The sequence below is a fragment of the Tyto alba genome, unplaced genomic scaffold (genome assembly GCF_018691265.1).
Source record: "Tyto alba isolate M040663 unplaced genomic scaffold, T.alba_DEE_v4.0 Super-Scaffold_13, whole genome shotgun sequence".
Taxonomy (NCBI): Eukaryota; Metazoa; Chordata; class Aves; order Strigiformes; family Tytonidae; genus Tyto; species Tyto alba.
Window position 1 is genome coordinate 24419830 of NW_024881275.1, and position 17020 is coordinate 24436849.

General features: G+C 39.1%; 1 protein-coding gene across 2 annotated transcripts in view; it reads right to left on the reverse strand.

Annotated features, from left to right (window-relative positions):
• CAMK4 (calcium/calmodulin dependent protein kinase IV) overlaps positions 1-17020 on the reverse strand; it is a 187709-nt gene that overhangs the window by 58231 nt on the left and 112458 nt on the right. For both annotated transcript variants that reach the window (XM_042787655.1, XM_032984049.2), the window contains one exon: positions 10074-10146. In XM_042787655.1, the coding sequence (XP_042643589.1) occupies positions 10074-10146 (73 nt within the window). The remainder of the gene's footprint in view (positions 1-10073; positions 10147-17020) is intronic.

The window sequence follows — 17020 nt, forward strand, 5'->3', positions numbered from 1 at the left end:
TGCACTGTAAAACTCCCTGCAGTAAGCTAACCCTATAATAGGATCCTGTTTAGTCACTGTCTCGTACCTTCCTTCAGGATAAAACTTCACAGGGAATTTAGAATACCTGTCAATTATCCAAACTTTGTTAAATCAGTTAATACAACCAGTGTATCTGCTGTGGCATTCCTTGTATTTAATTGCATGACAAAGAAATGTTGCTTTGAGACTTTTTGAAAGTAGTTTCACTTACATATCCATCTTCAGGCCAGGCAATTATAACTCATAAAGCACAACTGTTGTATACATAGTAATCATTATAACTACTGTCCCATTGAGTATAATATAATAAGCATATATAATTTTGTCATATCCACAAAATAAGCTTAATAGAAGGAGATAAAACTACTATTATGGAGGCTTATATTCTTCAGGACATCAGTTTGATCTACACTCAATCATATACAAGTTAAAAGTGATTTGTGTACTAAGTAAGCCACTTTGAAGCTAAAAAAGATGCAATAAAAAAGAAAGCAGTTCTGTTGTGTTGCTTTTTTAACTGAGAGAGTTGGAAGCATATCATATGTTGATATGGTGGATGCAGGTGAGAGAGAAAATTTGGCATGTTGCATGTGACAGAGAAAAAGACAAGCATCCCATTGGAGAAACCACTTTTGGACACAGCCTTAATGGGAAACAGAGACAGATGCATGGGCTGCAAAACTGGCCAGTGGAGCTTGATATGGAACCTACTTGCTCTCCTCCTCCTCTGCCTTCAACAGCCTTTGCAATAATCAGGACTTCACAAAATAACATGCAAGAGGATGTAACTATGCAACTATACAGTTATGTCCTTGAATATAGGGAAACCACTTGGGTGAAGTGAAGATTATTATAATTTCCTAGGTCAGACAGATGTACAAAGTTTTAAGCTCTATATTAATTTTTATTTTTAGAAAACAAAGTATCTTTCAATTAAGCAAAACAAGATATCAAAGAATAGTAATTTCAATGCTTAAATAGATGACAGAGCCCAATTTTTAATTGGAGCTTTACATCTATTTTGGTAAATTAATCTGAATAAAGAGCAGATGTTCTCAATGTAATTTTCAAATTCCTCTTAGATTTATGTATGGCATGCTTGCATATCATGCACATATGAAAATCTCTTACCCACTTAAACATAATTCCAGTTATCCAATTAACTGGAAATGGATAAGAGCATGTATCTGATTTCTGCACAACTCTGCAGAGCTTCATATGCACCATTTGTGCAAGGCCTACTGCTAAACCCATGCAGATGTTGTTAACATGAAATTTTTGACATTAGCAATTTGTAAGCAAAGACAGTATTTCACAAAAGCCCAGTTCCTTAAGTATGGTGCTAGGAATGACCATCGATGAAGATACTAGCTACAGAGAGTAGTGAAATGTGACAAATGAGTGCACAAACACTTGCAGTTAATGTTCAGGTGGTAATCTTCAACTCTTGATCTAAATAGCTTCAAAATATTTGGCACCTAATCTAATTCTTACAATTCGAAATTCAGTACTCTCCTGCATTTCTGTGTCAGTGATTGAATATTAAGAAGAGGACTCTTTTTTTTTCTGTAAGTGAAGTGCAAAGTATCAGTAAAAGATGTCAATAAAAGGAGCAGACTTGGAAAATGTTGGAATGCCTTATTACTTCAGGCCACATTTCTGAAACGACCAGAATTTTTAACTTAGCAAGAGATCTTGCTAAATTTCTTTCTAGGGATGGTTCCACTATCCTCAGTTCCTATTGGCCAGTTTGGTTCTCTGGGAATATTCTGGAATTTGTTTTCCTAATTCTCCACTCAATGTCACTTTCACATTTGAGTAAAATGATTTACATCTAGTTAGCTGCAACAAACTCTGTATATGTCCAGTCATATCAATGTCCTATCATTCATTAATGTTTTCTAAAAATGTCTTAACATTAAGAAAAAGTTAGCTTTTTGAAAAAAGTTTTTGAGAAACACAGAAGAACTTGAATATACAGCAATTTGAATTTTATGTTAGTTTGCTACAGTTATCTTTAATATAAATTCATTTGCCCCAAAAAGCGTTGAAATAGAACAAATGCCAAAAGACTCCCTGTATGCACAGGAATTTTAAAATTTAGGGTTCCATTAAATCCACTCGCCCACTGGGTCCTGTGTAGTTGCATTAGGCTTATGACAAGATCACAAGAAGAACCAAACACTAATAAAAATCTAGAAAGTTACACAGAAAGCTCTTCACGTGTTCCTGTGCAGATTTCCAAAACAAAACAATAGAAGGCCAATGGATTACCCCTCAGAAGACATTTCTGAAAAAACATGACAGGACCTGTTATGGATTGCTGACCCATCTGCTCTTTCTTCACAAGTTACATCCCTACCACAAAACGGAGAACAGCTCATAGCCAAATGCACATGCGTGTTTACACACCGCTCTTGAATTCCCAAGATTAAAAGCCACCATGTTCTTCATCACATCACTACTGAACACTGCAAAGCAAGCATAGGCTAGGCTCTAACCTTTGAGTGCTATTTGAAAAAGTCTTTCCCTGGTGTTAATCTTTAATGGGAAAGGACAGGAGACAATAGTGTTATGAAACTGCTATTGCTTCTTTGATGGAGAACTTGGCAGTGTCAACACCACAGCTATCGCAAGCCATCCCTGCAATCCAGGCTGAGCACATGGCTGGTCACACAGAAGAGTGTGTTTTCCTCTTTATCCTTCTCAAGAAACCAGGAGAAAATATTGTCCAGTCACAAAGGGCAGAAGGGGTGTTTTGGTTTGGCTTGGTTTTGACTTACTCTTCATGGTGACAGGACACCAAATGGAGACAGCTCCATTTGGAAGAGGTTCTTCTCCTTTTCATGTGGTCCAGGGAAGTTCAAAGATTTTTATCTCTCAGTCTTCCTCTTAAGAACAGGAGGATTATATGAAATAACAGCAGCTAACACTAACAACTGCTATGAAGAAACCCAGAAACATGTAGTTTTCTTCTGGTAGCTATTATTCTGGTCTTCCTTCATAGACCACAGTTTTAGGAGACTAGATGGACAGCTAGGGAGTGAATTGAACAGGATTTGGTGACAAAAGGACACTGGAGAGCAAGAACTACTGCTGGGTAAAGTTATGTTAGTAGGAGTTTTCCAGTCACAGCTGCTGAATCAAGAGTAAACTAGCTGGCAAAGATGAAGACCATGTTACAAAAAACTGGTCAGGAGACAGCGTGTCCATTACAGCCCCAGTAAAGACTTCACGTGACAATAAGGCACTCCATAATCACATCTTGCATGTCTTCCACCTGCAGCCCATCTGATATGGCTGAAGTGCAGAACCACCCAACGCATTATATGGCAAAGTGTAAAACAAATGAAAAACAACAACAAATATATAGGGAGAAAGCTGGCAGGCAAAATAATATATCCACATAGTCAGTTTTCCAGGATACTATAGACAATAATTTTAAAAGGAAGAGGTGTACTAAAGGACTTCATGTTTGTGTTTCATCCATTAAAAAAGGGCGCCAAGCAACCCAAGATCTGCTTCACTACAAAAATTAGAATGAACAAGACAGCTCTTGAACGTCTTGGGCCACTGGCACTAACTGCTCTGAACTACTCCCAGCTCAGGCACATGGATATCAACATCACATGCCCTTGCAGGTTCAAGTGCAGTTTCTGTGAGCAATTCTTACCTCCCAGGCAAGCTTACAATTAACAGTGGTCCATGCCACCTCGGTGACACGAGATAGCTAAAGAATTAGCACAAAGAAAGTAAGCTGATTCAGTGTCTAGGTTTTCTGTTGTATTTTCCCCTGCATGATTGACCATAAAAGTAAATATAGAATTTCTTCTGCACACTGATTATCTTTTTTCTTCTAAAAAAGAGAACAAATACAAGTGACCTCATTATACATTTACCCAATTACATTGAAAATGGTGCTTTTAAGTGCAGATAGCTGCTGTGCCTCTTTTGAACTCAGTATTCATCTGCTGCTTCTTCCAAAACGCTGACATACAAACTACCTAAAATGAAGAGTGTGCCAGAGTGCAAGTGTTAAATCTGAAAGCCAACGACCCCTGTGCTTTTCTTCCTGTCCCTGTTGGCAAATGAGGAGAATGGCAAAAGCAGACCATGATGTCAGGGAACACAACACAACATCATAATCCTTAGCAGAGAATTGCACCTCAAACAGCAAATACCTTCCCATTTTACAGTATCAAGAATTGGTCCTTTTACTAACAACCACATACTCAGCGAACATGCTGAATCTGGCCTAAACCTGCAAGTTACTGAAACGCCACTTTCGAGCAAACATTCTGAAAATTTTACAAAATTTTACATTTCTCCTTGGTTTTCTCCAAAACCCATTGCTGGGCTTTGGTAGCTTTAGATCAGAACAACTGCTGTTTCTTAAATGTACCCTGAACAACACTTATGCCAGGAACAGACTCAGAAAACCACTCACTACGACCAGAGGGAAGAATGGAAAACAGTCAGGATTCATCAGGGAATAGGGAAAGATCTGAAGGTGCAAATGTCTCCTCTATTAAAATGGAAATTTTTTGCAAATCTTCTGAAGAGGGGAAATCAATGTTCTTTAATATCTACAATGATGCCTAAGGTTCCTATTCGTACATACACTATTCCCCAATTTTATTAGCAATTTACACAGGTCTTTATCCTGTGTTGTAATACCTAAGCATCCCTGCCATTGTCTTCTGTGGAATTTAACTTCATTTTTTTACAGAACTGAGCCCCACATTTCTTCCCTATTTGTCTCAATACATTCATTCTTCTTAACTGTGTGCCTTTTTAAGGCCTGGCTAAGTATATATTGATAATAAAACACATTTACCTTGTTCAAAATTTCATAATTCTGTGATGTTTATACGTTGGTTAAGTTTACCTCATAGCTGGTGGCTAAAACTAAAATCCATTGGTTGCCTCTATCCCCATCAAGCACTAACTCAAAGATTGTATAGAAAAAATGAAACGTTTTCTTAATATTTACCTAATGTCCATTCATTTGAATGCCAAAACCCTCAAATATTTTAATCAATTCTCTTGGGTCTCTTCCAGTCTTTAAAAGTCTGGTTGCCCTATTTTGTCTGTGCTCTATTTGTTAGACACACCAGTGCCTCAGGATCTGAAAAATATACTTGCAAACTGCACATTCATGGTAGGTTCTTACATACCACAATACAGCTCATTATCAGGCAGATAAAAGCTCACTGAAATGAAACAAAATCTTTAATCTAGATTTTCCCTCTCAAACCTGCAAGAGGCTAAGTGCCCTCAGCCTTTGCAATCACAGCTGTGAATTCAGCATGCTCCCTGTGAATTTAAGCTGACAAGGAACTGAATAGGAGTGCAGGCATACAATGAAGATTGAAGTGGTAGCAAATTGAAATAAAAAGTAGAAATTAAAACAGAGGGGGTCTCACATACAGTTTCAGGAAAATATATCTATCTAGACAAGATAATGGCCAGTCATAAGAAAACAATGTATTATAAAACATGATAGGAAATTAACTTAGAGACTGCTGGATGAGTTCAAAATTACATATAGAAGTTATGCCAGTAACTGCCCTAATTACAAAAAGTAAACTGTTAAAAATAGTATCAAATTTAAATATAATGAAAAGAGTAATTTAACCCTCAAGCAGAAACCTATCACTTTGATGCAATGCAGAGTAATGCAGAGTAGACAAGAAGGAACACAGTTTATTTTTAGAGACAAATATAACATTTTGAAAGTACACATTAAAAAAAATCAGTGTCATTTTCTTAAGTTTGACCAGCTAAAAAGTAGATGTCTCTTATAAAAAAAGTATGTAAGTGTCTTTTTTCTGATCAATATTTTAAGGATTGTTTGAATTCCATAACATTAATAACTCATTCTGCAAGTCAGGCAGTGAAGGTCTGGCCTCAGGGCATCTGCATGTGGAAATTCATTAATTACACAAAATAGAAAAAATGCTACCAGAACAAGAATGCAAGAAAATCACACTGCACAGAACTGGTCCTCCGAGAAGGAGAGAAAGGACAATGATGTGCCAAGAGACACTGTTCTCAAATGCATTCTCTCTCAGGAATGAAACTCACCTTGTTCTGAAATGTCGGGTAGCAACAAAACCTTCCTACCTGTTCTGAACAGTGCAACAAAAGAGCTAAAAAGGTGAACACTGGTTTGCCCTAGTTTTGTACAAACCCTTTATCTTATGAGTGAAGCTATCTCCCAGCTTGAAGAACAATGGAAGAATAATGGAAAAGGCAAAAGTGACAAAGAGAGAAAAAAAGGTAATTTGTTCCCACTGAGGGCAAATACAGTCATGGACTGGGAATACCAGATCAGATATAATCAGCAGAAAGGAAAATCATGGAAAAGAGCAAAATGGATGTGGTAGTCTTCAGAACAATACTGTTTTTATTATTTCCTCTGTTCTTGGGAAGTCAGATGTCTGATATACTTATGCTGGTTTGTGACCTGGACGATTAAGATTAATTTTCTGTGACTACTCTGAATGCTTGCTTAATACTTGGTAAGTCAGTTAAAGCTAGTCTTACAGGTACTCAGATACTACAAGAAATAGATTTACCTAGAAGCTTTGTGGGATTCTATGTTTTTTTAAAGAGTAATAGTCCATTTGGTTTAACAAATTCAAAATGAATTAAACAAAAATGTTTAGGTGCTTTTAAAATCCCACTTTATACCTTCGATTAAATACTTTAGAAGTGTCTCAAAAGAACCTTTGCTAAACGAAGTCAATACTTCCTCGTGTCAGTGACCCACTGCGAGGACAAATCCATTATTACAGTGACAACCCTTAACAAGGGATTTACAAAACAAGTAGATAGAGTAGTTTAAGAGTTTAGCAAAGGGAAGACCGAATGCTTCTCTTGCTAAGAGCAATTTCTAAACATTGCAGAGGGTAGAATGTCTCCCTTGTGCCAGGAGGGTATTTGTTGTCATGGTCTCTTGAGAGGATTGTACAATTATTTGTTTTTAAGGAATGATCTATGGATCCTTTTATTCTGGAAATATTACTCTGCTGCAGCAGTATTTTCTAGATTCTAACAATAACTCCCATTCTGCTCACAGACACCGTATCGTCAAGTTTACAGCCCCAATATACCACAGTATTTCAGCTGGGCTGCCAAGATCCCTAGTTGGGAACCACCATGTCCACAGCTTTCTCAACTTTGGCTTACATGTTCTGTGTCAGCTGTAAGAGCAAAAGTCAATACAGTTCATCCTAGCTAGGAATCTAGTACAAGGATCTATAAAAAAACAAATTATTGCATGCTCATATAAAGGTCAGATTTTTAGCTTTCATACATTACTGTTCCATTGATTTCAACCAAGCTATACCAATTCTTAGAAGCTGAAGATCTTTGTCTGGTTCCTGGCTTTTAAAATAAAGGAGCCTAAACACCTTTTGAAACATCTTTCAACAAAACTTAACCATTGTTTTTGCAAAAGAATTATAAATAATGCAGAGCCATCTGAACTGGGGTACTTCAATTGGAAGAAAAAATTGGTCATAAAATAATAATCTGACTCAATTTTAAGTTCATACAGATGCATTATGCTGTGCACTAAACTTAAATACATGACTTGGATTACTTTGGATGAGAGTGACTCAGGAAGCATCAGATCATTCAGAAAGTATCATGAAGTAAACATGGTAGTCTTGCAGTGTGTCTGATTACTGCAGCAAACACCAGTTCTCACATCTTATTTAACGTGAACAGGCTTACAAGTAATACCAAATCATGATGTACAGGAGTTTTTCACAATGGGGTATTTCATTAGCATCTCAGGTAAATATGCCCAAGTTGGCCTGTTCCTTCTGAATAATTACATTACTGCTGTAACTACATTAACTTTTCCTCACCTCTAGGTACCTTCCACAGAGGTCAATCATCACTACCAGTCCTTTCCTGAGGACAGTTTTTTCAACACTGCAACTCAATGGATGATCTGTACAGATCCTGCCTCACCACCACTATCCTTCAAGAGAGCTCTTCAGGCTGACCTTTCTTTTTCTCATGTGATTAACAGTAGTTTTTAGTTTGAGAAGTCCAACAGTCTGGAAATACACCCTAAGTCAGTCACATCCCATCTGCACTCTCTGCATACCTCTGAACACTTGTTTCTGCTCCAAGATCTTTGCAGTCCTTCTGCTACCTGTCTGCTTCACCCCAAACATCTGCTGCAGACAACCACACAGTACCACTAGATAAAATCCAAAATATCTCATGATGACTCTTAAGTCAGACTGCCAGGCACAGCAGCATGTGAAATCTTTGGCATCTAACTCTCCTTAGGCCTTGCCAACATCTTAGTTTTACAAAGTAAAATCACCTCTATATTACATTTGTCTGAAATATTTCGAGTGTCCCAACTGGACTGTTTTTTCTTGTCTAATGTCTCTCCTCTCTTCTGCACTGGAAGTGATCAGTGCTAGCAGATAGACCAGGCATTTGACAAATTAATCCCTTTCCCAGTATTTGATGGCTGGTTTGGTGAACTTCTGGTGTGAAATCAGATGGAACAGCTACAAATGACTGAGAAGTAGGTACAACACACAGAAATACTGTATGCATCCACTAGAAGCCTTCAGCTTCTTATCTCAAAAATCTTTATACCTTTCTCTAAGCAACAGAATGTGAAATAGTTGTACAAAAATTCGAACGTTTGAAAATCTCACAAAATACACAGGAAGAAGGTATATTAGGAACTGCACAATCTCCTGGCACCAAACTTTATTCTGATCTCTCTCAATATTACTGTCATTCTGTGTATGTATGTGCACTTTGAAGAGCATAAGAATTGATTTTGGTTAGGTATGTTGTAACCTATACTATCCACTTTCCCAGTAGTCCACACTTGCTTGCGATGAAACTTGTTTGTATAAATACTCCTGCATAATGTCAAAAACTGTGTCACCTTCAGACACCAACTGCAACTGAAGCATAACCATTTTCATGGCAATATTCTGCAGGGGTCTCTTGATACAAATTCTTGTAAGTCTGCACACCAGATAACACGTTCAGCCAATCCATTATCCTTTTGAGAAGAAAAGTAATGCACTTTCTTTTGTTTAAGGTTCCAAATAAATTACTGTGATATACTCTACAAAAAATGAATGAGAGACTACACAAGTGCCAGTTTTTCAAATTACTTTGGAGGCTAAAATGATCAGTGCTGAACTCCACAGGTTTTTTAGATTGGACAGAGCACACGATCCACTGTAACAGGTGACTTAGAGCATTAAATGTATTGCTGACTGACATCCAAAGTCACTTCTTGCCCTTCAAAGTGTCACTACTTTAAAAAAAAAAATCAATACAAAATTATAGGAGGGAACTTGTGTGGACTGTCTCCAGTGAACTCTGCTTCTTTCATAGAATCACATAATCATAGAACCTTAGAATCATAGAATGGTTTGGATTGCAAGGGACCTTAAAGATCATCTAGCTCCAACCCCCCTGCCATGGGCAGGGACACCTTCCCCCAGCCCAGGTTGCTCAAAGCCCCGTCCAACCTGGCCTTGAGCCCTTCCAGGGAGGGGGCAGCCACAGCTGCTCTGGGCACCCTGTGCCAGGTTCTCTCCACCCTCACACTCACAGTAAAGAATTTCTTCCTTATAGCTAATATAGGTCTACCCTCCTGCAGTTTAAAGCTGTTTTCCCATATCCTATCACTACACTTTCCAATAGATTCCCTCCTCATCTTTCCTGTAGTGCCCCTTTAAGTACTGGAAGGTCTTCTCTGAGCCTTCTCTTCTCCAGGCTGAACAACTCCAACTCTCTCAGCCTGTCCTCACAAAGGAGGTGCTCCAGCACCCTGATGATCTTTGGGATCCTCCTCTGGACCTGCCTGAGCAGGTCCATGTCCTTCTTATGTTGTGGGCCCCAGAGCTGGACACAGCACTGCAGGTGGGATCTCATGAGAGCAGAGTAGAGGGAGAGAATCACCTCCCTCCTCTTCATGTGTACGCATTTATTGAGCCATTATAGGTGAAAGATTAGGTGCTGAGCATACGATGCTAGATAATACTCACAGCAACTGCCTCCAGTATTTGCTTAACAGCATCAGCAGCATCTCGTTCACTGTAGTAACCCTTTTCCACAATCCTACAGAAAAAGCAGTAAGAGAAATTGTATTCAGGATTATACATTAAGGTAAATAAACCGTGCATGCAAAAGCTTCTTTTTAAAAATGAGCTAGAAAATAATCAAATTTGAATACGACCAGGACTCTGGAGTGCCCCCTAAAGAACAGAAAACAACTGGTTTGCAATTTAGATTACCTTTGATTCCCATTTAAATGAAAAACTAGGGATAAAATATCAACTATGCAAGAAGGTCATAATATACACACATTCAGTTGAAAGGTTTTGGAATTTTCTAAACTTCAGGAAATCTGAATTACTCTTGGATAAAACTGAGATATCCTTTAGGAATTGCTTTTTCACTTTTATATTTAACTTAAGCTTCCCTCCCTCATCTTAGTTATTAAACAAAAGCACTCTGCAAGGCACACACAGAATTAATCAAGAGAAAGGGTTGGTGTAAAAATATACAAGCTTCAAATTATCCCTCAAGTATAATGGACTGAACAATTGTCTTCTTTTCCCCCATCAGTAAAAAACTGGGGGCTCCATAGTCAAAGAAACACTGTTTCATCAAAACTAAAACTACTTTTTTTCTTCTTCTTCTTAACATAAATAGCCAGTATGCTATGTTTATTTTGTATAGATGACACGTAATTGCTTGATTTTGTACACATGCTGACCACGTGCAGTGACCTTGAGTTCAGCAATAGTTATGAGTTCTGGAGATCCTGCAAATTTTATTTCTCCATTTGCTTTTTCATCAGTTCAGTCTTGTAAAACCAACCAAAACCTCAATTTTCTTTTTTAATAATGTTCTCTTCCTGGAACCTGAACAGGATAAAAACATTAAGAAAGAAAATACTTTTTCTGTGTTAAGGTAATGTTCTGGTGTATTTCAACGTTTTGTATGCTATGCTGCACAGAAAGGGCAGCAAGGGTTAATGCAGATTTGTGAGTTGGCATCCCAAAGCCCAGCTGTGCTACTGCAGCTTTTTTAGAACACCGGCAATAGCACAGGGTCTGGGGGCTGACTGAGGATCTGCATGGTGTGTTCTCCAGGAACTGCCGTTACAGAATGAAACATTATATAAATGCACAGTTCAGTTAAACAGAGTCAGCAGAAAATATAGATTTGCACAATGAGAAGATAGTAGGAGAAGGATCTATCACTAACACTTACTAATGCTCCATTTAAGACACCAAAGAATCTTCGTACTATTGTATTTAACTACACACAGTATTTGTGAACTACAATAATTCTCTCTCAGAGAGTAATCTTAAAGGTCAGATCTTTGACCTAAAGTTTTGATTTTTTTACCATATGAATTTTTCAAAGCCCAAGAAAACATAGACGTTGTCTAGAAACAGAACCTGTGGTGCCTATGAAACACTTTATAAAATGATCTCCTGCAAGCACGCAAGCCAGTTTTAAAAACAGTGCCCTAAAATCCTCATGAATCAGGTGAGCAAGAAGCTTATAATATCTGAAATCCAAAGCTGCTGGAAAGACCTTCTGCCTCAGGGTCCATAAACAGACTCTGATTGTGGCAAGAAGGTATACTCCTTTCTCCCCACTTCCCCTGTTTTGTAGTATCTTTTTATTGCTTCCCTTCTCCAAAATAACACTCATATTGAGCTACCTGCAATACAACACCTTACAACTTTAAGAAAGCTGACAGGAAAGGTGTTGATAAATGTTCGCATGAAAAGCATTACTACATACTCATTCTAAGATTAAATGCAGTAAGAAACAATGCAAAGATAATAATCCAACAGAACCAGATGTAACAATCACGACACTGAGGAAAACAGTCTATACAGGGATATTCCTAATCGGCTGCAATTACTTTAACACTCATTGTGTTCACAGATAACTAAGTCTATTCATGTGGCATTGGTAACAGCAAGCAATCCCTCTCAGGCAGGAGAACTTCTATTTCACCATGATTTATTGGCTGCATAATTATGTGGCCTTCTTTCTAGAAGGCTTTTTTTTTTCCAGCAGCCTTTCAGCTACCATCCTATATACACTGCTTTTCCTTTGCATTTTTATACCTCCAGCCCTTCTCCTGATTTGGTTATCTGTTTAAACCATCAGGGAGAGCTTTACTTGAACTTACCACCACAAGAGTAAAACAAAGCAAAGTTTACTCAACGACACATTGCGTTAGGCTTTTAGCCTCAAGTTTAGGAGAGAGGTCACAAAAAATCATAATGTGAACATGAAGGTCAGTGGAAGAACATAGGAGGGCACAGAGGTGTGCTGGAGCAGAGACCCCCCCTATACCCTGTGGTGTGATGGCAGGACAGCCCCTCCCTGTCACCCATGGAGGTCTACAGTGGAGCAGACGCTGATACAGGGTCTGTGGGGGGCCCACCCTGCACAGCCATTTAAAGTGGCTGCGTCCAAAGGTGGCCAGGATCCTGTGTGAAGACGCAGCCCCCGCTGTTGTAGTTCAGTGCTGGGAGGACTGCAATATGCAGGGGTTTCCCACAGGAGAGCAGCTAGGGAAATTCTGCAACCCATGTGAGGGACTCCGGTCAGCGGAAATTTGTGGAGGACTGTCTCCTGTAAGAGGGGGACCGTGCTGGAGCAGGGAGAAGAAGTTCCATAAGCTCCCTCGCCACCCAAGATGGAAGAAACAGCAGCACTGACTGCACCCCCCATTCCCTGCCCCCTGTGCTGCTGGGGGAGGAGGTAGAGATATTGGGAGCCGAGCTGAGCCTGGGAAGAAGGGAGGGGTGGGGGAAGCTGTTTTCAAGATGTGGTAAAGCTTCTCATTGTCCTACTCTGTCTCTTAAGTGTTATTTTTTGTTACTGACTGTATTAAATTTATGTTCTTCTTTTCTTCCCCTAATGAGTCTGTCTTTTGCCCATGACCATAATGGGTGATTCATCCCTCCCTGTCCTATCTTGAATCCTGAGCTCCTACTTATTTTCTCCTCTCATCGCTGGGGGGAAAGGGGGAAATGAGTGGCTGCATGGTGCTTAGTTGCCCTCTGAGCTCAAACCACTGAGCCTTCTGCTTTATTTTCTCCTTTGCAGCACTGTGGGAGGAAGGGGGAGTGAGCAGCTGTGTGGTGCTCACTTGCCTTCTGAGCTGAAACCACGATAATTACACAATAAAATGCTATATTATGCTTGAAAGCACGATTCTTCCTTAGCTATTTCAGGCTGAATTATCTTCTTTGGTAGTTTACACAGTGAGACCTGAGCCCCAGTAACCCTCTTGCTTACGTCTTTGTTCCCCTCTTTGGCTTCCTCCTCCTTTTTAGTTCAAATAAAATATTTAGTGTCAGCCAGCAGGTTCCTGTCTGCAGCATGTGTAAGCATTTCTGAGAATACAGACCTTGCCCTCATCCCACCTTCCCTCTTCCCTGATGCTATTTTGAGTGCTAACTTGCTCCTCTAGTCATGGCACAAGAGGCATGTTAAAACACTGTTCTTGTTTTACTGGATTCTATGTATTAAAGACATTCACATAATCACTGTTAAGCTTACAATCTTTAGTAGGGCATGGGAGATTGTAACAAAATTTCAAATTTGCTCACAAGGTAGTAAAACCAAAAAGTATGCTGCGCTAGTTTGACCCTCTGCTTTCAAACTGCCATAGATTTTGGAATATATTCCACAGTGCACCACAGGAAAAAGACAGGCATTGAAGGACTGCTGCTGGTAAAGTCCTGCATGTAGGCTGAGCTGCCAGGAGCATGCTGGGTTTAATTCCACCATTGCTCAGGCATACATCCCCTGGGAACGGGCCACCCTGCCCATGCCTTGGGTCCAACAACTGCACAATGACCTTGTTCTCCTGACCTCAGAAGCACATAAGGAAGAAAGTTTCAAGGTTTCAACAGGATTTGAAGTTCTCTGATTTCCAACATACATGACTAAGATCAGGGAAAAACAGAGCAATACAGTTACAATTCAATTTACATTTCTCTCTTCAACAAATTTCTAATTTTACAGTATGGTAACCCAGTATTTGTTCTACCCTTTCTTTTTCAAACAGATAAACCTGCGGTGGGGGGAAGGGGAAGACATCTCTTAAATGAAGACAACTTCTTTGTATTTTCCTCCACCCAACAAAATTCAAGAAACAATGAGGTTCTTAGCTTCCTGTCAATGCCCAACCAATGCATGAAAGAAAACCACCAATTACTTAACAGCTGGAAAGAAGAGAGATCAGAGGTGCTCAAGACTGCCCTCTTGACCACAGTATGTAGACCAGACCAGCCTGACTTAGACAACTGTATGTTGGTAAGGATAGGATACTGCTCTCATTATTTACATTAAATACATACCAGAAGAAGCGCACAGACACTGAAGATGAAGCCATTGTGAATTTACACTTTACAGTAAATAAATGTACTGAAGTGTGGGCCCATATTTCAGTAGAGCAATAAAAAACAACTGTAGAATTATTGTGCAATGCACATGACTTATCTGTCAATGTTCCATGTGAATAACATGAATTGGCAAGCCAATTACAGTTTATGTCACATGCAGTTAACTTTCTGTTTTTTCAGAAGTCTAGAATCCAGACTTACTGAGAATACAATCCTAATTCTTAATTAATAATAACCTAGCAAGTAGAAAACCTAATCTTCTGTAACATCAATAAATGAAAAAAGACGTACTTCTTGCTAAAGATAAAAATTTATTTCTAAGGGCCTCTGTTTAAAACTAAAATCTAGCTATTAGGCAATGAAGAAGAGTACTGAAAAAAGATTATCCTGTAGTTTAGGTTCTGTAATAATGCTGGGGGATTGTTTGCATATCTATTTTTTGCATCCTCCCTGTGATAGTTTACATAAGACAAATGGTAGGTGTGTCTGTTTGCTTTATTATAACAATACTCCTATCTGAGACCAATGAATCTTTTACAAGATTTTTTCAATTTCAACCTGCAGATTAACTATGACTCATTGCCCTTTCTTTCCATAATGGGAAGGAAACCTGCAGAAATGACTTCTTTTGTTATTATGGAAGCAAAAACAATTATTTATACCTAGTTTACAGAATGATCTTTAAGAATAGAATGGATGAAGAAAGATTAAACCCTCCTTGAGAGGGCAGAAAGACAAGAACAGCAACAATAAGGAACTAATTAAATACCCTCTTTGATATGCAAATGAAAGAGCCAAGTAGGCCAAGAGTGCTGGAGAGAAAAGCTGTGAGGAAGACAGCACAGAATCCAGAAGAATGGATACAGAAATGCTTAAAATCAAAGGAAAAAAAAGCTTGGAAAAAAACTGAATTTGGTGTTGCAAACATCCAGGAAATTCAAGACAGCACTTCAAATAGAAGATGACATTCTAGAGCAAGCCAAAATGCAATGTTGATGAAATAAATGTTTCATATTCTAATCACATTAGTGTAGAATCAATTTTTCATGCTTGCATGTACACATTTATGGAAATATGCTGATTGTTTACACTTGTACACAGTAAGACACACATCTAACAGAGTATGTACTGATAGATACCAAGCTACAGGTCTCCTAAAACACCGCTCGATTTAGTCTTGTCTTTCCAGTCATACGTGAACATATTTGAGACAAATCTGCCTCTTCGTATAAAGTGCAGCATGGAAGTATCTCCCAAAGGCCCCTCATCACTCCTTCCCCCCAGTGCCGCAGGAGATGGAGATGCCCCTTGGGAACAGCCCTGCTCCCTGTGGTGCTGAGGGACCCGCCTGCAGGGTCCAGTCACCCAGCAGAGCCCACCCCACTGAGCACCCCCAGCAGGAGCCTGTGGCCGCCCCACCAAAGCAATGATAAACGCCCTCTCAGCTGCTGCTGCAGCTCAGAGGTGGAAAAGCCTTGTGCTGTCAGGTAATGGAGCTATAAACATTTTGATACTGAGCAAAAGCACCCTCAGTGCCACCCTGCCCAGTAAGCCTGTGGAAATGGTGTAAAGTATTTCTTGTGATGCATGCTCTTGTATACACAGCAGGTAGTTCCATGTGATTTGGCAGCTTCCATGTGATTGTCAAAGAAGTGTATGCATTCAAGGGTTTAATAATTTGCAGTAATGCTTGCCAACTTCCATCCAGCCTTTCTAGCACTTCTGCTCCCTCTGAGTACTGCAAGTTTTCAAGCAATATAAATCCTTTAGTTTTGCTGGTTTTCAGTGTAGCCTCCCTCTTCCACAGAAGTGCAAAGCTTGCTATGTTGCTTACAATGTTTCCCTTACACACATCTTCATCAGAGTCTACACCAGCAGATGCATTCTTACCAGTGTTCACCATACATCTGCAGCCTGCAGTATAATTTGGGAAGACTATCCACTGGATTTTACTCCTGTTGGTATATTCTTTTTAGGACTTGGTACTATGCTTTAATTCACCACATCTGCATGAAGACATTGAAATCAGTGGGCTATTACAGTAAAGGCCATGCTTGCTCTGCAGAAACTTTATTATTGATAGGGAAAAAAAAAAAGAAAGAGCACACTCCTGCTAAACTAAATACACTTGATCTGAAAATCAACAAGGAAAGACATGGGGAATCCTAATGTGTCATTTTAGAATAAATTTTCAGAGTAGCATTAAAATTATATTGATATACAAATTTACAGTTGACTGAAATACATGTATCTGGGGATTAATGACAAGCACATTAGGCAACAATTAGAAACAATCAATCTCCTTCAAAAATAGACAAGTGAACATTTAATCACAGAAAGAAAGGACTAGACTTTGGGTTTGATTTTTCAATGAGTAACAAAACAGAGAGCCAGGTCTTTCCAAATCCAGCAAGAGAAACAATGCTTGCACAGCCACAGTGGTGAAAAAGGAATCAAAAACATCAGCAACCTACTTTGAACAAAAAGAGGAATCATCCAATGCTGGAGGATGCTGGACTGGGATAGTCACTGATGGCACACAC